The 25,721-nt window shown below is 44.4% G+C and overlaps 1 protein-coding gene across 2 annotated transcripts in view; it reads right to left on the bottom strand.

The window, feature by feature from the left end:
- EML6 (EMAP like 6) overlaps positions 1 to 17,375 on the bottom strand; it is a 200,732-nt gene extending 183,357 nt beyond the window's left edge. For both annotated transcript variants that reach the window (XM_036334544.1, XM_036334545.1), the window contains exon 1: positions 17,143 to 17,375. In XM_036334544.1, coding sequence (XP_036190437.1) covers positions 17,143 to 17,339 — 197 coding nt within the window. In that variant the 5' untranslated portion in view covers positions 17,340 to 17,375. The remainder of the gene's footprint in view (positions 1 to 17,142) is intronic.
- Positions 17,376 to 25,721: the final 8,346 nt, after the last annotated feature.

Consider the following 25,721-nt stretch of genomic DNA (forward strand, 5'->3'; position numbering starts at 1 on the left):
ATGGCGGCATAGGTAAACACCAGAGTTAGCTGCCTCGAACAGCCACTTCAAAAATACAACTAAAAGACAGAACGGACATCGCCCAGAACCACAGGAAGACTGGCCAAGGGGAAATTCTTCAGAGGAGGCGCAGTGCGGAAAATACAAAGGTGCGGAGGTGCGCTCGGAGCGGGCTGGCGGCGGAGAGCGCCGTTGTCGTTTTCAATCGGGAGGGAGTCTCAGATTCTGAGCTCCAGTTCTGGGCAAGTCTCTAGGGACCCAGACTCAAACGGGAGAAGCGGGACTGTCTGGCATCGGTCGGAACGCGAGGGCAGCTTTCTCTCTGAGGTTTGCAGCGGTTGCTGGGACTCAGAGAGGCAGAGCCTCTGGGGACAGGACTGAGAGCAGCCATAACCGCTCCCTCCACCCGCTCTGTTGATCCCGTGCGACCTGCCCCGCCCAAGCCCTGCACAGAGCCATTTGCCAGATAGCCTCAGGCAAAGGCTAGATTAGCACCTCCCTAGAGGACAGAAGTTTTCCCACTGCAGACACAGCTGATTCTCACAGCCAGTTGGCCTGGAGGTCAAATCCCCCTAGTATTAACTACAACAATCCAGGCTTAACTACAACAAGACTGTGCACAAAGACCACTAGGGGGTGCACCAAGAAAGCATAAAAAATGCGGAGACAAAGAAACAGGACAAAACTGTCAGTGGAGGATATTCAGTTCAGAACCACACTTTTAAGGTCTCTCAAGAACTGTCTAGAAGCCGCGGATAAAGTTATTGAGATCTACAAGAAATCTAATGAGACCCTCGATGTTATGATAAAGAACCAACTAGAAATTAAGCATACACGGACTGAAATAACGAATATTATACAGACTCCCAACAGCAGAGCAGAGGAGCGCAAGAATCAAGGCAAAGATTTGAAATGCGAAGAAGCAAAAAACACCCAACCAGAAAAGCAAAATGAAAAAAGAATCCAAAAATACGAAGATAGTATAAGGAGCCTCTGGGACAGCTTCAAGCGTACCAACATCAGAATTATAGGGGTGCCAGAAGATGAGAGAGAGCAAGATATTGAAAACCTCTTTGAAGAAATAATGACAGAAAACTTCCCCCACCTGGTGAAAGAAATAGACTTACAAGTCCAGGAAGTGCAGAGAACCCCAAACAAAAGGAATCCAAAGAGGACCACACCAAGACACATCATAATTAAAATGCCAAGAGCAAAAGACAAAGAGAGAATCTTAAAAGCAGCAAGAGAAAGAAACTCAGTTACCTACAAGGGAATACCCATACGACTGTCAGCAGATTTCTCAACAGAAACTTTGCAGGCCAGAAGGGAGTGGCAAGAAATATTCAAAGTGATGAATGCCAAGAACCTACAACCAAGATTACTTTATCCAGCAAAGCTATCATTCAGAATTGAAGGTCAGATAAAGAGCTTCACAGATAAGGAAAAGCTAAAGGAGTTCATCACCACCAAACCAGTATTATATGAAATGCTGAAAGGTATCCTTTAAGAAGAGGAAGAAGAAGAAAAAGGGAAAGATACTAATGATGAACAACAAATATGCATCTATCAACAAGTGAATCCAAGAATCAAGTGAATAAATAATCTGATGAACAGAATGAACTGGTGATTATAATAGAATCAGGGACATAGAAAGGGAATGGACTCACTATTCTTGGGGGGGGGGGGGAAGGGGTGTGGGAGATGCGGGAAGAGACTGGACAAAAATTGTGCACCTAGGGATGAGGACAGTGGGGGGGTAAGGGCAGAGGGTGGGGTGGGAAATGGGTGGAGGGGAGCTATGGGGGGAAAAAGAGGAACAAATGTAATAATCTGAACAATAAAGATTTAATAAAATAAATAAAAAAATAAAACCACAAAACAAGAGGGGGCTGGGGTAGATATTATACTACAGAGATCTTAACAATGCCAGACACTAGAGAACCGAAAATATCAACTTTTTTTCAACAGAGGATATGAAAACAAGTCCCAAAGTCTAGGGAAATGCATTTAGTACATGTAGGCAGTTAGCATGATGAAGGAATCCACTTCTTTTAAATAATTTCCACTGAAAGAAGATGAATGCACTAATTTGCATCTTACTCTGAACCTAATTAATAAACCTTAAGAACTATTCTCTCACATACATAAATTTATTTCCTGAAATGCAAAAGAGAGTAGTCCTGGGAAGAAACCAGAAGGCTAGCTAGTTACATTGTCAAATTTTATATCCTCTATAAAAGTTGAGGGATTTATTGTTACATTTATTTCACAGATTAGTTTGTAAGTTCTTCTGGTGGTTACCCCAGAAACTACAACATATACCCTTGACTTCTAAAAGTTCAAGGTCAGTCCAACCTTTATTGTCTTTCTAGAAATAACTTGGAACGCTTTAAGTCCCTTTCAACTTTAAAACTATTGCTGTCAGGAGGCATTTTAAAAATAGTACACACATTTTAAATACTTAACAAGATATTACTATCTACACTAATAAAAGAGAAATATGAACATTGCTGTCACTCCGCTACGCCCACCAGCCAATCAGAGCGACTATGCAAATTAACCCAACAAAGATGGCGGTTAATTTGCATATGCAGGCACAGAGCGAAGACTGAAGAGGCTTGGCTTCTCTGCTGCAGCCACAGAGGAGAAGCCAAGTCTTGCTGCAGCTGGACCAAAGGCCTGGGTCCCGGGTGTCGGAGGAAAACCGGTGCCAGCAGCCAGGGGAAGGCCTATTGTGCAAATCTTCGTGCAACGGGCTTCTAGTTGTTTTATATAGTTAGTGTTCCTTTAGCCTCATGTTTACCGCTAGCCCTGTTCACCAACAGGTAAAACTTACCTATATGAGAGGGGTTATCTTCAAGATGTGATGTTGAATAGGAGGTAGCAGGTGAGTGTTCTGGGGTGCAGTGACGTTATAGTTCTTGATGTATGTGGTAGTTATACATGGGTGTATCCACTTTGCTAAATTTCACCAAGCGGACTGATTTGTGTGCTTTTCTGGTATATGTATACTTGAGTTTAAAACTTATAAAAATGAAAGATGTGGTGTCCACCTCTGGACAATTTTTTCTTCTGGTCTTATTTTCAAAAGTTTGTTTAATGAGCATATCTACATACTATATTGGAGGAAAAGCAACTTTAAAAAAATAGCAAAATTGAGGTTCTGTGAGGTTCACAACAACTCCAAGTACGCTGAGTAATTTAAACACAGTGTAACTAAAAAACACTGGGTTGCTAGACATGCTGAAAAATGATGACCTAGAATGAACTCATCCTTAAGGTGGGGAAGAAGAAATAAATTTTCGTCAGTATCTATCACAACATGAAGTGTACACGTTTGTACCCTGGCCATTCTTATAGGAATATCTGCTACAGAAACACCCACACATACTCTCTAGAAAGCATGAACTTTAAGGATGTCTGCTCCAGCATTGGCTGTAATAGTGGACACTCTAAGTGCCCGTCAACAGGAATGCTACAAAACAGAACAGAGACCAACATGACAAGCTAGAAGTTCAGGGGTTCTTCTGACAGTCACAGTAGGTGAATGTTGGCCTCTGAGCAATTCAAGTCAACAAAAATTTATCTAGTTGTTTCACCAGGCCAGGCTTTGTGCTGGGCATGTCAGGACAATAGTGAATGAAAGAGAATGTAGCCCTTTAGCCAGAAGAAAAAAAACCCAAAACCAGATTCTATATTGTCCCAATCCAGGCTGGTCCTTATGAGATTATCCTATATATCCTATATAATAAAACCCTAATATGCAAATCAACCAAACAGCGGAACAACCGGTAGCTATGACACACATTGACCACCAGGGGGCAGATGCTCAACGCAGGAGCAGTCCCCTGGTGGTCAGTGCGCTCCCACAGGGGGAGCGCTGCTCAGCCAGAAGCTGGGCTCACGCTGGCGAGCGCAGCTGCAGTGGCGGGAGTCTTTCCCACCTCCATAGCAGGCAGATATCTCCCAAAGGGTCCCAGACTGCAAGAGGGCTCAGGCCAGGCTGAGGGACACCCTCCTCCCCCCTCCAGCAAGAATGTCATGCACCAGGCCTCTAGTTTTTAATAACACCCCTGAGACCTGGCTCAGCGGTTGAGCGTCAACCTATGAACTAGGAGGTCACGGTTCAATTCCCAGTCAGGGCACATGCCCAGGCTGCAGGCTTGGGGAGTGCAGGAGGCAGCCAATCAATGATTCTCTCTCATCATTTATGTTTCTATCTCTCTCTCCCTCTCCCTTCCTCTCTGAATTCAATAAAAAAAAATATTTTTAAAAATAACACCAATGATTTTTGTTTATAACTTCAACTGAGGATCATTAAAAATTATGCTTCCCAAAAGCACTGGGGTAAACTTTTGCATGAAAAGGAAGTAAATCCTTATTGAGTCTTTCTCTGGCACCATATAATCACAGTTTAGATAATTTCTTGTTATCCTACTGTTTACTTTTCCTGAGATTTCTGTCGAATAGCTATAATTTCCTTTGGATGGCTTGCCAAAAATCAATAAACAATTTTACCCTTACTTTTGTAATAAACTGCACTAAAAGGAATTGGTTTCCTCCAGAATTACTGAAACACTTTGGGCATATTAAAGTAAAATTTTCTTACCTATAAATTACAAAAAATTTAACCAGGCACAAAATTAGAAGAAGTAATAATGGTTCAGTTCTGTAATCCCAGTATTAATATAAAGTAGTAATCCTAGATAAACTTATATAATGTCGTTATGAATAAACAAGATTAAAGTAAGTATATTAATAGAAACAAAAACTGTTTAGCATTCTTCCACATATGCTTCAATTTCTTTCATAATTTCACATACCTCAGGGATAAATAACATGTCATAAAATCAATTATGCTAATTAACATAGTATTTTCTGCTTACAGCCCAAATAAAATAAAGCAAAGAGCCTGAAATAAATTTACTAAGTTCTAATCCCCCTTACAAGTACAATTTTTTCTTTGTCATTTTAGTCTTAAGTGGGAATTAAGTTCACTCATTACGTGGGCTTCCAACATACATGCTAGTTTTCTCATACCATAGTGACAAGCAAGGCTATAGCAGAAATGTTCATTTTGTTTTCTGTCATTTCACAAATATTTGTTTAGTCTCTGAATCAGGGTTTTGGAACCCCCGAACAAAGCTAATAATCTAAATTTTAAAAACAGAGAGAGAGCTTTGCCCTGGCCGGGTGGCTTGGTTAATTGCAGTGTCATCCCATGCACCAAAAGGTTGCAGGTTCGACCCCCAGTTGAGGCGTGTATGGAAGGCCACCAATAGATGTTTCTTTCTTTCTTTCTTTCTTTCTTTCTTTCTTTCTTTCTTTCTTTCTTTCTCTCTCTCTCTCTCTCTCTCTCTCTCTCTCTCTCTCGCGCGCTCTCGCGCTCTCTCTCTCTCTCTCTGTCTCTCTCTCTCTCTCTCTCTCTCAAAATCAATCAACATAGCCTCGCGTGAGGATTAAAACAAAAACAGAGAGTTTTAAGACCTCATTATAAACTTACAGTGTTCTGAATTCCTGTCTTATTTTAGTGTGTATTTTCTGGCTACCTATTTTCACTTACTACTACCCAAACATCAGTCTAGCAGACATATTATCTTATTACCCAGAAAGCACACTTACTACGAGGAGAAGGGTGCCCTTTGCACATCTGCTCCTATTGTGGTTAAGAAGGGTGCAGTGGCTGCTCTGGACACGTGAAGACTGAGGACTCAGAAGCCACTGCACACAGGGGTCTAATTATGAAAACAAGGGAAGCATTTGATCCACCAACATAAGGGAGACATTTGGCAAGGTTCTAAAATTATTATGATTTATACATTACCACATTTACCAAAAATGTTGCCTATCTCCTAAAGATTTAATAAAGTCTCTTTTTAAAATCTTACAGTTAAAATCCCTAGGAATGCATGAGGGAAAAAGTCAAGGATTGGTGTTCACGCCACATGAGCACAGCTGTAGAAAACATGCAGCCTCTGGCGTGCACACAGTACAGGAGAAAGTCACTTAGACATCCAGCAACTGACAACCTGGATCCATTCTAGGATGTCTTCTAGCGACTGCCTCCTGGACATGGCACCTCTGTGTCACCACTGGGGGTATGCTGCTGCTCAATGCTTTCACTGATTTATTGCTGGGAATATGATTTCCGCTTTTTTTGTGGCACCCAAAAGAAAAATGCTAGCTGCTGAATTAGCTTCTGAGATTCAGGAGAGGGTTCAATGAAACTGGAACACATATGGAATTAAATATACCTAGAAACAGATCATCATTTTCTATCTATAAAATAACAAAAAATATTATCACTTAAAGAGAAAATCTGCTCTGAAAAAACTAAGCTCTGAATTATGTGAAATTTGAGCCTATAATTTTTTGCAGTGTGTAACAGTCTACAAGGATTAACAGCAACAACAAAATAACCTGTTTTCCTTTCTTTTTCCTCTTCTGTGGTTTTCCCTCCTGAAGGCATTTAAACAGATTGCTGTGTAAGTTTTGAAAAGAAATAATCAGTCTTTATAAAAAACCAGCTGAAATCACAAGCCTGTTCTTAGGAAAACAATAAGGTGGGTTTTCAAACCTCTGATTTGTTGCTGCATTAAAGCAGATATGCCTCCTGATTAAGGATAGTTTGGGGAGTAAGAGACACAATTGCTCAACTTGCACCTTCATTCATATTCCCTACTGGAAGAGATGGCATCTTGAGGGCGCTTAATCTCCCAGAATAGGTGACTCAAATCTTCCAGCTATCAAGAAGTGTTTTGTGCCCCGCTGGTGTGGCTCAGTGGTTGAGCATCGACCTGTGAATCAGGCGGTCATGGTTCAACTCCTGGTCAGGGCACATGCCCGGGTTGCAGGCTCGTTCCCCAGTACAGGGCGTGCAGGAAGCAGCCAACCAATGATTCTCTCTCACCATTGATGTTTCTACCTCTCTCTCCCTGTCCCTTCCTCTCTGAAATCAATACAAATATATTTCAAAAATATAATAAATTTTTAAAAAAGAAGTGTTTTGCCGAACACTTTCCCACTGCCTCCACATTTTCATCCTTACTCATTGTTCTGCAATCTGGGCTCTGCCCCTGCACTACCTGAATGACAATGCTCTTCCCTCGATCTGTTTTAACTCCCAATCCCAGTCCATCTCTTTACTGGGCTCCACAGTGGACCCCTCACCACCTGCCTTTCCATAGCACAGAGAGACGTCGACTCCTCTCTTGCCTTCCAAGTCCCTGCATTCTCTCACTTCCTCTGTGTCTCTGCTCCTCGGGGCCTTTTGTGCTTCTTTTGCTCTCTTCTGACTTAAAGGTAAGGGTGTATACTAGGTTCCATCTTTTTGGTTTTTCCCAAATATGTTTTTATTGATTTCAGAGAGAGGAAGGAAGAGGGAGAGAGAGATAGAAACATCAATGATGAGAATCATCAATTGGCTGCCTTCTGCACGCCCCCACCAGGAATCGAGCCATGATTTCCTGGTTCATAGGTCGATGCTCAACCACTGAGCCACACTGGGAGGGCTCCAGGTTCCATCTTAAGCCCATCAGGTCACCTGCTCTCCTTTCATCTCTCACTTATGGCAATCACCAGGAGTGTCTCCTGGACGGCACTCAATCAATACCTGTGAGACAAGTCTCACCCTCATCCATGCTGGGGACCATCCATAGAAGAGACTATCTAATCTGGGTCTCTATCCAATTACGTTCTCTGACCACCCCACTCTCAAGAATGGGGTTGAGACTGTGACTCTAGTTTAACATTTTCACAAGAGGCTTCTTATGATTGTACTAAAGGCCCGGTGCACGAATTTGTGGTGTCCAGCTGGCCTGCCTCAATTGGGGTCGATCAGGGGGGCCGGCCAGCTGGTGGGAGGGACAGCAGGAGGTTGGCCAGCAGGAGGTTGGCTGTGGGAGCGCACTGACCACCAGGGGGCAGCTCCTGCATTACGCATCTGTCCCCTGGTGGTCAGTGTGCATCATAGGGACTGGTCATCTGGTCATTCCAGTCCTTCAGTCATAACGGCCACTTAGGCTTTTATATATATAGATGGCTCTCTCTGTCTCTCTTCCTGGTTTATAGCCTCCATGTAACAGAAAGAGAATGGCTTTGGGGTCAGATAGAAATGTGTTCAAAGCTGGGTCTGTGAATTATTAGCTATGTGATTATACCTCTGAATTTTTCAGATTTACAGGTTGAAAAAATATGTATATAAAATATTTGTATGTATATATATATATATATTAAAACTTAGGGGCTAGTGAGGTTTCTTTTTCTTTTTTTCTCTAACTCTCTTTGCAAAACTCCTTACATGCTTTATTTAATTGAATTTTCACAGTAACCTATCTGAGGTCTAGAGGAAGAAGCTGAGGCTGGCTGGGTAACAACTAATAAGTGATAGAATCAGATTCTAACCTAAGTCTGCCTGGCTCTGAAGCCCTAGCTCTTTCCACCTCATAAAGTGCCTGCAGAACACAGAGGGGGTGGTATGCTGAGTGAGAGGGGTGGGGAACGCACAAATGGGGAATTAGAGCATAATGTGAGAAGTGCCATAAGAGAGGTATGGAGAAAACGCTGTAGGGTTTACTGAGGAAACAGACATTGACTCAGCCTCAAGAAACCAGAGAGAGTTCGTAGACAGTTCACTGGAGTTGCCTCTGGAGAGCATGACTCTACCCCCAGAGACTGGGCAGGGCATTCTAAGCAGCCAGACCATGTGCAGTCACTGCAGGGAGTATGAGGTGATGGGAGCAGAAGTGGGGGAGGGCGAAGAAACACAGTTATGGCAGGAGATGATGGCAAAAAGGCAGGGCAGGGCTATGCCCAAATGTGAAGCTCATTCCAGAAGCAATACAGCCCGCAGGAGTTTTTAAGGAGGGCAGGGACAGATCAGAACTGGATTTTCCAAGGCTAATCCCAGTGCTGGCATAGTTCAGGGATTCCGGAACCCAGGACCACTTGGGGAACCTTTCCTATCTTTTTATTTATTTTGGTTAATCCTCACCTGAGGATATTTTCCCATTGGTTTTTAGAGAGAGTGGAAGGGAGAGAGAGATACACAGAGAAATATCAATGTGAGAGAGACAAGACACATTGATTGGTTGCCGTCACACATACCCCAACCAGGGCTAGGGATTGAGCCTGCAACTGAGGTACATGCCCTTGACCAGAATCGAACCTGGGACCCTTCAGTCAGTCCCCAGGCTGTCGCTCTTTCCACTGAGCCAAACCGATGCGAGCTGGGGAACCTTTTTAAAAAGGTTTGTCCCATTATTGCGAATATTAACTTTAGTCATTTGGTTAAGGTGGTGTCTGCCAGGTTTTGCCAATGTAGTTATTGTTTGTCCTTTGTAATTAATAAATATTTTGTAGCAAATATCATGTTCCTTCACAAACTTTCACCACAAGTTATAACATCCACTGATTTTTTCCAACTCCATCATTCCATTTATAGTTAGTAACTGACCTTCTACTCAAGGAAGAGATTTCTCTTCTTCCCATTAGTTATTTATGTCACTATAGATCAGCGGTTCTCAGCCTGTGGGTCGCGACCCCTTTGGCAGTCGAACGACCCTTTCACAGGGGTCGCCTAAGACCATCCTGCATAGCAGATATTTACATTACGATTCATCACAGTAGCAACATTACAGTTATGAAGTAGCAACAAAAATAATTTTATGGTTGGGTCGCAACATGAGAAACTGTATTTAAAGGGCCAGAAGGTTGAGAACCACTGCTATAGATACATGGCTTTTTATTTTATTCAAAGGATTGTAATTCAAGCTCAAATTACCCCAGAGGTGGCCAGTGAACGTCCCCTCAAGCTGGCCCTTGTGTGATTATGATATCTCCCTTGTTCTTTTAGCACTGCTGTCCTTTCCAGCACAAGAAGCTCTTCCAGACTCATTTTGTGTTTTCCCTGCCTCCCCTCCCCTCATCTGGAATAAGCTTTTTTAAATTCTGACCCCTCTGTGTGAAGAATGGAATTTAGAAATCATTCTAAAGTTCTGGGTACTTGGTGTGTCACTGTCGCTTCTCTCAATGCACAAGGAAAGAAAACTCTGTGTGTGTGTATGTGTGTGTGTATGTGTGTGTATGCGTGTGTGTGTGTGTGTGTGTGTGTGTGTGTACACACCTATCTATATTTCTATGGGAAATTTCTTTAAATACAGATTTCGGGGGGCTATGGCCAGGCCTACTGAATCAGAATCGTTAGGAGTGGGCTCATAAATCTGTGTTTGTTTAATGTTTAGTCAGGTTTTCAAAGAGAAGATTGACCAGGGGAGTGATAGTGGGGGCAGAAAGACTAGTTAGGAGGCTACTCTACTAATCCAGACAAAAGTTAACAGGGTTGTGAACCAGGGCAGAAGCAGCAAGATAGAGAGGACGTGATCGTCTGTCCTTGGGGCTGACTGGATGATGGAGATGAAGAGGGAAGCAGTGGCAGGCATTCAATGTCTCCTGCGTGGGTAACTGTCATCGCTGTGGCCTGAGCGCTGTCATTTACACAGAAAGCACTGAACAGGTTTATTTAATTGAACATCTTCTCACTTTTCTCCTATAGATTATAAAAAAAAACCCAAGCGACATTCTGGGAAGAAAATAATTATAAAACATTCAAGAATTCATATCTCTTCCTTACATTTTATCATACAGACTAAAAAACTGAATGTTACTCAGGACAAGAAAGATGACTTGTGAATTCACTGTCAGCAGGCCAGGCTCTCACATGGATAAACGTGGCCTGGCCGACGTGATTGTGTCTGTGCATGCTGTGCATGCAGAATAATAGACCGGGAAGGCTTTTTTACCAAGAAGCAACCTTTGTCACCATGTCTCTCATTGTCCAGAATAAAAAGAGAGCTACAGTCGGCTGGAGATCAGTCATTAAGCTGAGATGACTGCTTACTATCACTGCAGCATAAAACTCACTGGCGCATGAGCAAAATATATAAAGGGGCTGTAAGAAGAAAAGTGAAGCTAAAAGAAAATGACCCTTGGAATTCTAACTGCTATAACACAAAGTTTAAAACCCAGATACAAGTACAACCCAGAGGAAAATAATAATTCCCAGCGTTCATGTAGCAAAAGCAATTCATCAATGACCTTCTCCTTGCTAAATCCACGGGGCACTTTCCAGACTTACCTTGCTACTAGTATACACCCTCCTATGGATACTGTTGAAGGTCTCCTTGGTGCCCTCTCTGCTCTTGGCCTCCAAGACATTGCACTCTTCTGGTTTTCCTCCTACCCTTCTGACTGGTCCCATCTTTCACAAGCACCTCTTTCTCTGCTGATCTCCTAAAAGTTCATCTCCCTCAAAATGCTAGCCCTGGAGTGGGAAGGGATCAACCAAAGAACTTATATACATATATGCATAACCCAAGGATACAAACAATAGGGTGGTAAAGACCTGAGGTGGAGGTAGGGGCAGGGGACATATGTTATACTTTCAACAATAAAGATTTTTTTTAAAAAATCTAGCCCTGGCCTCTTCTCTTTCCTCCATAAGCTGTCTAGGTTATCTCATTCACTCCTAACACTCACACTACAACTCCCACAGCGCTCTCCTGAGCAGGAAGACCATATAAATGTATAATCACCTCTTGCATGTCCCACAGACATTTCAATCTAAATATGTCCAAAGCTGAACTTATCATCCCCTGACCTTGAACCTGTTCCCCATTCTATTTTGGTGAATGATTACCACCATCCAACCAGAAACTTGACCCTACCTTACACCTTCCTTCTCCCCCACCCCTATTTCCAAACAATCATCAGGAATCTAGAATCTCCAGAGTATTTTCATTACTTTCCTTGCGGACTGCCATAATGATCTCACACGTGGATTACTTCAAGTGCCTCCAGACTGTCTCTCCAACAATCCATTATCTACACTGCAGCCCAAGTGACCAGCCCAGAGTTTAAATAATCTAATGATGCTCCTTTCTTCAGAAGGTCCTCTCTGATTGCTACCCCCTCTCATGAATGGGCTAGGCATTGTCCTGAGGCTTTCAGACATCTTGGACTAACAATGATAGAACTGAACACACCATATCCAGCGGCTCATTTATGAATATTGCCCTTATAGGTTCCTTGAGAGGAGGTACATATTGTTCACTGTTGGGTCCTCAGTGCCTAGTACAGTGCATGACACATAGGACACTCAAGAAATCTTTGTGGCTTCTTAACTTAATGATCCATTTTAAATTAAGGCTCAAAGGATCAACTCAGTTGGTTTTGTAAGACCAAGCTGGATGGTCACATGTGCTGAAGGCAAAGATAGATGTGTGTGTGTGTGTGTGTGTGTGTGTGTGTGTGTGTGTGTGTGTCTATGTGCAAAATAGATCATTAAGATAAGAAGCTAGTCTGCAGTCAGAGCAAATAAAAGCATATTATCCAGAGAGAAGCAGAGATGTGAATCCCTGTGATACATAGAAACACTTGCAAGAAAAAGAAACAGGGAAAAAGACCAGTTGCCTGTTTACCTTGCAGTGCCTGAGAGGCCAGCCATACTCCTCCCTATGACTGAGTTCCAAAATATTCTCATCACCTTATGATCTTTGTGTCTTACACTGATTCTCAATAGACTTAGACTAATTCTCAGACCAGCCTATTTCTATTTCCGCCTCATATCTCTGGCCAGTCCAGAGAAAGCTTCTTTCTTCAGGGAGATAGAGCTGGCCTGCCACTCCCTCCTTCATGCTGATGGGAAAGCGAGTGGCAGAGAACTAGATGGCAATCCTGGAATCTTACAATTCCTGGGTTGTGGCCATCCAGGTGCCTGCCTCCCACTGGGGAAAGAAAGGAACTGACTGATAAAGCAGTAGAGTTTGAGGGACACCCTCTCCGACCACACCCTCTGCTTTCTATACCATCTCCACCCCCTCATCTGTCTCCAGCAGCAAGGCTGAAGGCTGTAAATTCATTCTTAAAAAGCAGGGCTCTTTGGGAGTAAACAAAGGTATATAAACTATTGCTGGCCTCTAAGCTAGCAGTGACTAAATACTGCACTGGCTCCTCAAAGTATAAGGTTACATTCTTTAAATATATAAAAATCTATATATCCTTCATAGGATCTAACAGCATCTTCACAAACATGGGATAGAAACTAAAGCCTCGGATTTCTATTACTTTTAGGTTAATCATTTTTAAAAAATATGTTTTTATTGATTTTAGAGAGAGAGGAAGGGAGAGAGAGAGAAACATCGATCAGCCGCCTCCCATATGCACCCCAGTAGCGGATTAAGCCTGCAACCTGGGCATATGCCCTGACTGGGAATTCAACCAGTGACCTTTCAGTGCACAGGACAATGCTCAATCAACTGAGCCATACCAGCCAGGGTTGGGTTAAACTTCTTAATGATTGTTTCCATTTCTAGGTCCCCAAATGTTCAGTATTTTCTATGTGAGAGGAATGGGTACCCTGCTAGAGAAATTCAAAGGCTATAGATGTCCAAGACAATTCAATGGGAGAAAGAATAGTCTTTTAAACAAATGGTGTTGGGACAACTGGATTTCCACATGCAAAAGAACCCCTACCTCACACTATATATAAAAATGAACTCAAAATGGATCACCTCCCTAAATGTCAGAGCTAAAACTATAAAAATCTTAGAAGAAAACATGGAAATAAATCTTCATGACCTTCAATTAAGTGATGATTTCCTAGCTATAACACCAAAAGGATAAGCAACAAAAATAAATAAATAAATTGAACATCAACAAAATTTAAAACTTCTGTGCTTCAAAAGACACCATCAAGAAAGTGAAACAACTACTCATTAAATGGAAGAAAATATTTGCAAATAATATATTCAGCTAAGATACTTACATTGACAATATATAAAAAACTCTTAGAACTCAAAAATAAAAAGACAAATAAGCCAAATAGAAAATGGGCAAAGGATTTGAATGGACATTTTCTCCAAAGAAGATATATAAATGCATTCATAAAAACTGACCAATGTTATTAGTCTTTAGGAAAATACAAATTAAAACCACATGATGGCTTAGCTGGTTTGGCTCAGTGGATGGAGTGTTGGCCCGCAGACTGAAGGGTCCTGGGTTCAATTCTGGTCAAGGGCACGTACCTTGGCTGCAGGCTTGATCCCCAGCCCTGGTTGGTAGGGATGCGTGCAGGAAGCAATCAATTGATGTGCCTCTCTCACATCGATGTTTGTGTGTGTCTCTCTCTCTCCCCCTCCCTTCCACTTTCTCTAAAAATCAATAGACAAATATCCGTGGGTAGGGATTTAAAAAACACACGAGAGACCACATCACACCCGGTAGGATGGCTATAATCAAAGAGACAGACAATAACAAGTGTTGGTAAGGATGTGAAGGAATTCAAACTCTGATACAATGCTGGTGTGGTGATAAAACTGTTCGGCTGTTTTAGAAAACAATTTGGCAGGATAAAAACAAAGATTTACATATATAAGATAAAGCAAAATTTTAAAAAGCATAAACATTCTAATCTTGCAGCTATTACTTGCATAATGATCTGTGGTTTGTGTTTTTTAACCTGTTGGAGTTCATTTTATTCCTATGTACAAAGACATACATGCAAACTAAAGAATTCTGCTCACCTATGCATACTCAGACCAACCAAATATGGAACATTTAGCAATAAAGTCCTTTCTCCAAAGGCATGCTTACTACTGTGTCACTATCCAGTGTAAATATATAACAACCTTAATACATAGGCCAGAAGTTAAATTTTTTTCTCTTCATCAGGTAGGGCTCCCTGCAAATCCAGTTATACAAAAAAATTTCATGCCGAAACCGGTTTGGCTCAGTGGATAGAGCGTCGGCCTGCGGACTGAAGGGTCTCGGGTTTGATTCCGGTCAAGGGCATGTACCTGGGTTGCGGGCATATCCCCAGTGGGAGATGTGCAGGAGGCAGCTGATCACTGTTTCTCTCTCATCGATGTTTCTAACTATCTCTCTCCCTTCCTCTCTGTAAAAAATCAATAAAATATATTTTAAAAAAATTTCATTCATCTTTTCTTAAAATCTGAGTGTTTCTTTAAGACAGATATTATTACATCCCCACTAGTCCAGCTGCCAGTCACAACAGCAACTTACTGCAACTCCACCCTTTTCCCACCTTCCGTTTCTTTCATTTTTTATTATTTTTTAATATATTTTATTGATTTTTTTACAGAGAGGAAGGGAAAGGGATAGAGAGTTAGAAACATCGATGAGAGAGAAACATCAATCCGCTGCCTCCTGCACACCCCCTACTGGGGATGTGCCCGCAACCAAGGTACATGCCCTTGACGGCAATCAAACCTGGGACCCTTCAGTCTGCAAGCCGATGGTCTATCCACTGAGCCAAACCGGTTAGGGCCCACCTTCCATTTCAATAGTGCATTTAATTTCTTCCCTATTATAGAAAAATTAGGTTAGGAGTTCAAATCCTCAAAGTAGTTAAGTGAACTGTCACATAAATATTATTTAACCCCAGGGAATTGTCTGTTTAATTGCCACTCTCTCCCTTCTCCCAAAGGACTGCATCTTATTTTGATGGTGTAATGGAAAGCACTGCATTAAGAAAGAGCAAAAACATAATGGGTTTACATTTTTAAACATCTAACCTTTTCACGAGTCACTGCTAATCGCTTGCACCTGTGCCTTTAATAATCAGCCTGGCAATTAGAAAAGCAAAATCCCCAGGACAGAACTAGTAGGGATGCCCCAATCACAGCCACTGCCATTTCCCGGAGAGAAGAAAAGCTGTTTTGTCATATGTGACATGAAGGAAGTTTTACATTAGTTCCACCAAATCTTGAGAACAATAGAGCTCCTAGTACTTAAAATCTTCATCTTCAGAAAATCAAGATTTTAAAAAACTACATCTTACTATATCTTCCAATATTAAGTTTTTACTACATTTTTCAATTTTAGGTCTCAGGTGGTTGGGAGGGGGAGTAAGAGTTGGGGGAGAGGGGAAGGCTCTGGAATAAGCACAATACTCAAGGCAGGGAGGGGAGCTAGTCTTTAAAATAATTTCTCCCAGGGAGAAATTAAGACCATTAACATTCCACCACTTAACCATTTACTTCACTACGAAAGGCAAACTTGAAGCACAAGGGGCAATATCCTGAAAGTGGGATGGAAGTGGTTCCGCATCAATGAACACACAAGCTTGGAAGGTTCAGATATGGTCTGTCAGTTGTAGTCCACCCTGAGCAAGTCATTTTCCTGTGGGCTGAGGCTCCCATAGCACGGAAATCTTCCTTAACCGCCCGTGGCTGAACGGGATTCCCTGTGAGCAGCATCTGGACCACACCTCTGGTCAGGCAAGAAGCTGACAAGGGCTGGAGGGCGAGGCGGCTGGTCCCAAGAAGGGAGGACAGGGCTAATCACCAAAATAGGTTCCTCTACCAATTCACAGGGAGAACCCCTAACATGACTGTGCATCCCGTCCTGTTCTTGTCATCCGTCCTGGCCATCCGCTACCAGATGTCGGTCATTCTGTGGGCTGACTGGGGGGATTTTGTGGTCCGGCAGCTGCCAGCCTGTTACAACCTCAGCGATGTTGTGGAAGCATCCATTTGGTGTATAAAGAAGCTTTTAGGCATTAAAACATTGCCAAGGGGAATAACAGAGAACAAACTCCCCACCCACTGCAGAAGAAATTTCCCAGTTTCAAAGCATCTGGGATGAAGATTCCAAATTACCTGTAGCAAAATTTTCCTTGAGATTTTTTTTTTTTAAGTCCTCTTGCTTGCTGAGGAACCTACTGAGAAACCTCCCAAAGATGATACCCACAGCTCAGGTCCTTGGTCCTACGTTTCCCTATAGTTAGCGAAGGAAGGAGACGTGTCTGACAGTTACCCAGGATGCTTCCACTTGTAGCAAGAACGAACACGAAAAATGCATCCGGACACTCAACTCCTTAGAGATCCAAAGCCCTCCGAGGAATACAGAGAAGTCTCCCTCCCAACCTGCACCCCAACCCTCTTGCCGCCCTAGCTTCAGAGCAGCAGCCCTTCGGCTACTCCATGCGGCTCCGGGAGAAAACCCTTTATTCCACGGGGCTCCCGGGTCTGACCCCAGGAAAGCCCGGGGGGTCATCCTTCTCCCCGTCCTCCCAACCTCCACACGCCACCCCGCCCCGCCACTTCCACCAGGCCCCCTTCTTACCTGATAATGTCGTCGTTGTGTCCCAGGAAGAATTTTTGGCTGTGCTCGCGGGTGTTGTAAACCACTCCGACCCCAGCCACAAAGTAGACCACCTCCTTGCCGGCCGTGTAGTACAGGTTGTTGCGGCACTGGTGACCCCGGTACCCGTAGACCCACTCCAGCCGGAGCTGGCAGCTGGGAGCCGTCCGATCCGCCATGATAAGCCGACCCCACTCGCCCCCCGGCCCCCCCGCGCGCCGGTCCGCGGCCCCTGCGCGCCGGGGACTGTCCTCGCCAAGGTCCGGGCTGCGGAGAGCCTGCAAGGGCTCAGAGTACAGCGCCGAGCGCTGATGTCCGCGGCGACGCACAGTCACAGCCCTGCGCGCCGGGCGCCACCATCATCCGCCGCCGCCGCCGCCGGAGACGAGCCGCCGGTGCGCGGCCGCCAGACCCCGCCGGGCGCCCCGGCTCCTTCTCCCCGGCGAGGCGCCTTCGGAGGCGCCAGCACCCGCGCGCGCACGCCTCACTGCACCTGCAGGCTTCGGGTTCTTGGGGGGGTCACCCCGCCTCTTAAAGCAGGGATCCGCATATCCGAGCACTGATTACCCGGTTCTCTCCCTGAAGTTTGCAGTGCGCGGGGGCTTCCCGGCAGGCGGCGGGATTTATTCTGTGACGGCTCTGATTTGACACGCAACCCGGCTAAGCTTTGCCATCACCATCCTCGGATCCGAAACCGACGGTCTATATCCAAGATGCAAGAGCGAGGGAGAAAGAAACAATTTTTTTTTTTTGCGTTAAGTCGCCCAGTCCAAGAAAATTATCCACAAACTACAAGTTGTTGTTTTTTAATTGTCAATCACTCCTTTCTCCCCCCAGATTCATCTCCTTAATAATATGAAATATGACCTAAATGCTTCTGGCTGGTTGTTGCTGATAGGATTTGAAAGAACATTTGCTGTTTCCTCATGACCCCAGGGTGAATATGCAGTGGTCATTTTTTTTTTTTTAGATGCTCCAATTAGTTGTTATGTATGTGCTTAAAATTCATATCCTCTGTGCACCCTCTCTGGGCCGGGAACACCGTGAAGAACTTAGCAGTTCTTACTAATCACCAACTCCAATTGCAAGCATCATAAAAGATTTTTGTGAATCGGAGGAAACGAGACACTAGTGCAGCTGTTGGCAGGAGCGCTTTACCTACTAATGCTCCAGGTCAAAAGAAACCCTAAATAATTAACAAGTGGCAAAAAAAATCGTGCGCCTCGCCCCAGGAAGGTCTGCGCTAGCTAGTTACGGGGTCCCACCTCTAGCCCAGCGTGGGGCGGGGACGCCCGCGAAAACACTGGGGACCGCGAGCCCCCCACACGCACGCGCGCGCACGCACACACGCGCGCATCGGCCGCCGTGGGTCCAAGGGATGCCAGCCCCCAGGGACACCCCGGCCCGCGAGCACTGCCGCCCTGGTGGCGTGCGGGACTCCCACACCCGATCCAGCCTCTCCCTCAGAGCATCCCCGCTTCTCTCCGCCTCTAACCTCTGCTCCGAGCCGGTGCCGCCACGGGCGAGCGAAATCCTCTGCCTGCCCTCCCCTCCCCGCCTCCCGCACCCGAGGGTGGGCTTCGTCACTGGGCGCAGTGGAGACAGGTTCCTCGTCCAGCCCGGGCTCAGGAGGCGGGGCCACAGAGCCGCTTTCGGGAACCCTGGCGGTGGGTTACTAGGCTAGATCGCCGCACTTGGAAACCGCGGCGCTGCACCAGGGCTCTGGGGCCGCCCCTCCCTCTCCCAGCTCAGGTCGCCCTCTTCCCCGAGCATCCTGGGAAGTGTAGTCCCCTGAACGCCGGCTCAGTCGGGGAGCTCCCGCAGCCAGGCCACAAGTCCCAGGATTCCTCGCGCCCAGAGGGGGCCGCAGTGAGGCCGCTACCCGCAGCACCTGCGGTTCTCCCGCTGAGCAGAGGCAGCCGCACCTGGGGCGACCCCTTGCCAGCGCCCAGCGTTCCCTGCTGACAGAGGTGGTCTGCCCGCGTGCGTGCGTGCGTTTGCATCTATGGAAAGAGCAGTGGCGTTGGAATAGAGACCATCTCCATGGCCCACCTCAAGAGTTTTCTTCTGCACCAATCCCGGAGGGTTACTATAGCGCTTTCAAGTCCAAATTTATTTCCCACTTCAGTTTTCTTTTTTATTCAAATGGGTTTTGTTCTGTTAAACTGCAGGTCTGCCAGGTTTAACGAAAATGCTATGTAAGAACCAGCGCCTTCCCATGAGCCGCCTCCTAAGTTAGAGGACTTGGGTATCTATACTAATAGCCTAAGTGATCATCACGCCCTCACAACATCACAAGATGGCGGGGCCAGGCAGGCGCTCTTCGTGGTGAGGCCTGGGGGTCCCTTGGCTCCATGCGGGGTGGAGGAGGCAGGTCCCAGTGGAGGAGGCAGGTTGTGGCAGGGGAGGGCAGTTGGGAGCAATCAGGTCGGCAGGGGAGTGGTTAGGGGCAATCAGGCTGGCAGGCAGGCGAGCAGTTAGGAGCCAGCAGTCCCGATTGTGAGTTGGACATCCCCTGAGGGGTCCCAGATTGGAGAGGGTGCAGGCCAGGCTGAGGGACACCCCCCCACACAAGAATTTCATGCACCGGGCCTCTAATCTATATATATAAAACCCTAATACGCAAATAGACTGAATGGCAGAACAACCAAACAACTGGTTGCTATGACATGCACTGACCACCAGGGGGTGCACACGGAACATCAGCAGCAGGCAGCAGAGCACGAAACATGGCGGCGTTGGCCGCAGTGGGATGGTGAAGCAGGTGAGCGGGGGTGCCAGACCAAGGTGGGGCACCGATTGCTGTCATCAAGGCAAGCCTCTGGTGGTTACTGAAAATTCTTTGCTCCTGCTCTGTGGTCTAGTCCAGCGTTTGCACCTGCTGCCAGCACCGGCCCTGCTCACACCCCAATTGCTTGGCACCATTAGCGGGTGTGAGTGGCAGCTGCTGGCCCTGATCACCCCTGAGGGCTTCTCCACCTCCCCCTGCTCCTGAGGGGCAACTGGGGGCAGCAGCTACCATTCTCACCTGCTGCTGGCACCAGTCCCAGTCACTCCACACTGTCAGTGGGTGCAAGTGGGGCCGGCACCATCAGTGCGTGGGAGCGGCAGCAGTGGTGGGAGTGGAGCTGCTGGCAGGAGGGGCTGGGCGAGGGCATGGAGGATGGGTCGAGACCCACCCCTGTGCCCACCGCAGCCTCATGGCCCACAGTTCCTTTCAAGGTGCACAAATTCGTGCACTGGGCCCCTTGTAAGTAGGAAGGTGTTAAAGCCATGAACCACCAACCTTGGCCCTGATGCAGAAGCCAGGACATTTCTCTTACTCAGAGTGAACTATGAATTCCACTGTATTGTAGAAGTAGGCTGTTTTCAAATGTGGCCACTTCAAAATCCCTGAGACACAAAGACTACAAAAAAGGATGATAGACGGGGCATTTGGAGCATGTCCTTTCCCTTTCCCTTCTCTCAGTGTAATTGCTTACTCTGTTCTTTAACTCCCCCAAGCTTCCAATACAGCTCTCTGAGTGGTAGGAAAGCCTCAGGAAGATTAGAAGTGCCAGAGTATGGACGAGCAGTTGCTGCCTGCAGCAGTGAAGTGAGTGTGAACTGGTCTCATCCTTCTTTCTTAGGGAAATGGGATCTACAAATATGTGAGGTGGCACTGAGCTAGCCGATAAGCACACTGCAACAACAAATAAACAAAAAACATGGTCTGAAAAAGATTTGAGACATAAGCAAAAATATAGATGATCAATAATGCCATGCCAGGTCTGCGTGGCTCAGCAATTGAACGTCAACCCAGGAACCAAGAGACCACCAGTTCAATTCCTGGTCAGGGCACATGCCCCAGTTGTGGCTCGATCCCCAGTAGGGGCATGCAGGAGGCAGCCATCTCTCTCGTTGATGTTTCTATCTCTCTGTCCCGCTCCCTTTCTCTCTCTCTAAAAAATCAATAAAAACATATTTCTTAAAAAATAATAATACTGATGATGCCATGCCATAAGCCAGTGCTAATGAGTTACATAGAGACAATAAATTCTAAATAAAAATTCAGCAGTGGAGAGCTTTTCAGCTATAATAAGTCAGGAAAGACTTCATGGAGCAAATAGGAAATAAAGAAAGACTTGAGATAAGTAAAGATAAATTGAAAGCATGTTCCACACCAGTCTATGGAATAAAAGAGTAGGTGCAGGAAAGCATTTAGACACTCTGAATAGAATCGGAGCAAGAGAGAATTCATGTAAGATGAGAAGACACACGCCTGAAATGTTAGACTGTGGTTAGAGATGAACCTAGAAGTTTGTACTATATCCTTAAAACAATGAAGAGCCACTTAATTGGTGTTTGTTTTTTAAAGAGGGTAATCACAAAAACCCTAGTAGTGGAAGCATAAGTAAGGTATTAGAACCCTACAGTAGTGCTTGAGGTATTAATCAGAGGTGGTGGCTATGGTCCAGAGAGAAAGGGACATTTTCCTGAGAAAACGTGAAAGTATCTGAAAGGAGTCTCCTAAACAAATGAAATGGATGTAATGTGACATGTTCATTTTCTCAGTTATCTTTAATATAACTAATGCTACCCCAGATTGTTCTTTTAGTTAAATGAGCTAGAGGAATAAGTTCTGGGCCTGCCACTTACAGTGTTCCCTTAGGCAAATCACTAACCCCCTGATCTTAGTCCACTCATTCAATAAAGTGTAACAAGCCTCACCCGGATAGTTGTGAGAATGAAACAGAATATACGTGTGCAAAGAGTTAATTTGCAAAGCTTTATATAAATGTTATTACCAAACGGCAGTATATACGAACTTCTCTTTGAAGAAAGGGTAAAGTAAGACTTGATAATACCCTTTGGAAATAAGCAATCTTGACAAGCAAGAGTAAAACTCATAACACTATGTTAATGAGGTATGCAAATTGTATCTCAATAAAGCCATTAAAAATAACAAAGTTACTCATTTTACTTGGCTGCTGCATGTTGGTTTCCTATATATTATCATACTAATCACTTCTTTCTATTTGATTCCTTACATGCCAGTCATTTTTAGAGCAGAAGTTATTTCTTATTCATAGAGGGAAAGATTAATTTTTAAATTAAACTTCATGGTGTTAGTCTATCATACAGAAGCTAGCCTGAGTTTAATGTTTTTATAGGAATACTAACCACTTTGGGTAAACCATACCAGTCACATTGGAAGACATAAAATGCTAGGGCTAAAGGGAATGGGAAAGTACCAGTCATTTGTGGAGAAAAGGACTTTTAAAGTGTTTTCCCCCATCTCCTGTCAAACATTTTTAACAAAGGATAAAGAGGCTCTATCTATTGAGCTGGAGTAGACACTACAGTCTAAGAGAAGATCAAAACAATGAAAAGTTTCCATGATTTTTTTTTTATTGAAGGTAGAGTTCCTCTATATTCTCTACTCAATAAAGATAAAATAACCAGGTCAGATAAGAAAAGGCCTCTTTAACCCACGATTGAAAAGAACCCATTCTGAAAAGCATCCCTAGATACTCAGAGAGTCTGTCTTTCGGGTGTAACCGCTATGACTCTATGTAAAGTCTATTTTACCCAAAGACCCACTTGCAGTGCACAGGCATCTCCAACTTCAGCACTTCATCTGACATTCCTAATGCAAACATTAGCCCTGGTAATAATTCTTTTTTTTGTGCTCCTGGTAATAATTCTGTCATAGTGTGACTTATAATAAATACCCTATTCAAACTCTTAAATGAGGCCTCTAATCTCAAAGAGAGAGAATGAAAAATCAGTCATATAGCTAACAACATGTTGCTTTCAATCCATTTTAAATGTTTTAAGTCGATTATAATAGGGGTAACATCTAGTTGTCAGATCTGGATCACTGAAATCTAACATCATTACAGATTCTTCCTAAGTGGACCCCATAGGCAAATTAATGTGCCTTCTCTAAAATTTGTGCAGTGTTTCCTAGTAAGAGCAATGGGAGGTTCCTATAGAAGATATTAATTTGTGTTTTAAAACATTAAATATGTGTGTTGGTCTCATGGTAGGTAGGTTCCTATAATAACAATAACAATAATTACTATTACTACTTCTTAATTTTCAGTAGTTTTGTGTTACCTTCAGATATACTTTCTAGAACATTGTTCAGGCTTAGGAAATTGTAATTATCTCCCTTTATGAATCACAGGATTCTAGAGCTGGAAAGTATCTTAGAGATACCTTAATTTTACTACTAAAGGAGGCTCAGGTGATGCCAAGAACGAGGAAAGTCCATAACAACAACTTTACCAAGTGCTTATATAGTCAAACAGACGATTCCTGAGTTCCACTGTGGGGAGGAGGGATTCATAGTGCTGCACAGAAAGTGTCATGGAATGGTGTGATGGGGAAACCCTTTCAGTTCAGAAGAAAAAATTCTGGAGCCAGTCTGCCCAAATTGTAATCCCTACTCTGCCACTTAGTAGTCTTTTGGCCTTGGACAGGCTACCTAATCTCCCTAAGCCCCAGCTTCCCCATCTATTAAATGGTACCTATTTCATAGACTTGTTGGAAAGACTGAGTAAATCAAATACATAGAAAGTAATCCAGGGCCCCACATGGATGTTCCTTTTTCTTATAGAGCAAAGATTTTGTAGGATCAGGGGGACATGCCCACCTAGGACACATCACCCCATCCTCCCTTTTGGGCCATCCAGGTATCTGAGAGCCTGGAATTACCTGCGCAAATTACCTGGCTGTCTTCTGGCTGCCTGTGGGAGTGTACTCTCCTAGGTCAGAGGATGACCGGAAGGACCGGCTATTTGTGAAGTGGGAGGGCATGTACTTGGATGTATGGGCCAAATGTCCACAAACGTGTGTGCAAAGCCCCTCCTGGTGCAGACACAGTAGGATGTGGGAGGAAGGGAAGCAGCCTGGAGGCAGTGGGGGCCACTTCTCACACTGACACATTCGGGCATGGAACTCGAGGGAATCTAAGATTTCTACATGTGAACCTCTTCTTCCGGGTTGTTGTGAAGGCACATTTGACAAGGTAAGAGGAAAGAACATTGTATGTATGTATGTATGTATGTATATTTAATAAAATTATTTTATTTTTTAAGTAAATCTTTATTTTTGAAGGTATTACATATGTTCCCCCTTTTCCCCTATTGACCCCTTCTAGCCTGCCCTGGCCCCCCGCCCCAGGCCTCCACCACCCTATTGTCTGTGTCCATGGGTTATGCATAGTATTTAATAGACAGTTTGCTCAATATCTAACTTTTAAGTGTGTAGACATATGGAATGGCCTCCTTTAGTATTCAGGCCCTGCCCACACCAGTATTAGGGATAAGCCGGGTGCCTTGCATTCAATAGAAAGCATTCAATACATGTGACCATGATTATGGCTGTCATTACTATAAGAAAGTGACTCTTCTCACAAAAGGTAGCAAAATAAAATCTTTCCTTCCCCCCACTGAGCAGAGAGAACACAGCCTGCCAACAGAACCCTGATGGACGAGCACTCAGCGATTTCTAAAAGCCAAACCACTCTTCCGATGAATGAGCATGACGGGAGGTAAGCAAAGCCCTCTGCAAAGATCAACGAGAGAGATTCCACACTAAACATGGACTCAGCATCAGCATTTGTCAATATGAAGAGTGAGAACTCCTCAGGGAGGTCTCTCAGCACAGAGGTGCTGGGGTGAGACCCACTTTGGCACGTGGGTGACCGGGAGATTAAGGTGAAGAGAAGCCAGACCTGAGTAGACCAGAATACAGTTATTATCGTGGCTTCGGGGCTAGGTGTTAGCATAGTTTTTCTTTTCTTTTCTTTTCTTTTTAAATTGACTTCAGAGAGGAAGGGAGAGGGAGAGAGAGACAGAAACATCAGTAATGAGAGATAATCATTGATCAGCTGCCTCCTGTATGCCCAACACTGGGCATTGAGCCCACAACTCAGGCATGTGCCCCGACCTGGAATCAAACCATGACCTCCTGGTTCATAGGACGATGCTCAACCACTGAGCCATTCCGGCCAGACCATAAGAGTAATTCCAATATTTTCTTTTCAGAATTCAACCGGTTACCTTTCAAGATCCCTGTAGTACCCAAGGGTTTAGGCTGCCCTTGACCAAGTCAAACTTAGACCTAACAGCACAAGGTTAATGTTCCTATAAAGTGTGAACATTTTAATAGGATATGCTTGAAGGGTAACACTTAAAAAGGTGAGTTATTCTAATGGAATTTTAGGCCCTGTGAAAAGCAAGGGACTTTTTTTTTTTTTTAAATTCTGGAAACTGACTTGCCTTGGAGAAATCTCATTTCACTCATTGATAAAACAGAGTTATCATCTGCACAGTTATATAGCGACGGTTGATTAGTTACAGGACACAAGAAGGAAAACATCAACGCGGCAAGTGTTTGCTGAGTGCCTATGATGGGCCAGAAACTGGGTGTTTACTGGGTGTTTACTGGGGATAGGGTCCTGCCGGCAAAAGCTAAGTATGTTCCAAAGGAACCAGAGAGGGCTCCACAGCAACAAGAATAGCCTTAGAAAGATGCAGTTTGTCCTTTCTTCCTTGACCACAAACCTTCAG

This window comes from Myotis myotis, unplaced genomic scaffold (assembly GCF_014108235.1).
Source record: "Myotis myotis isolate mMyoMyo1 unplaced genomic scaffold, mMyoMyo1.p scaffold_m19_p_14, whole genome shotgun sequence".
Taxonomy (NCBI): Eukaryota; Metazoa; Chordata; class Mammalia; order Chiroptera; family Vespertilionidae; genus Myotis; species Myotis myotis.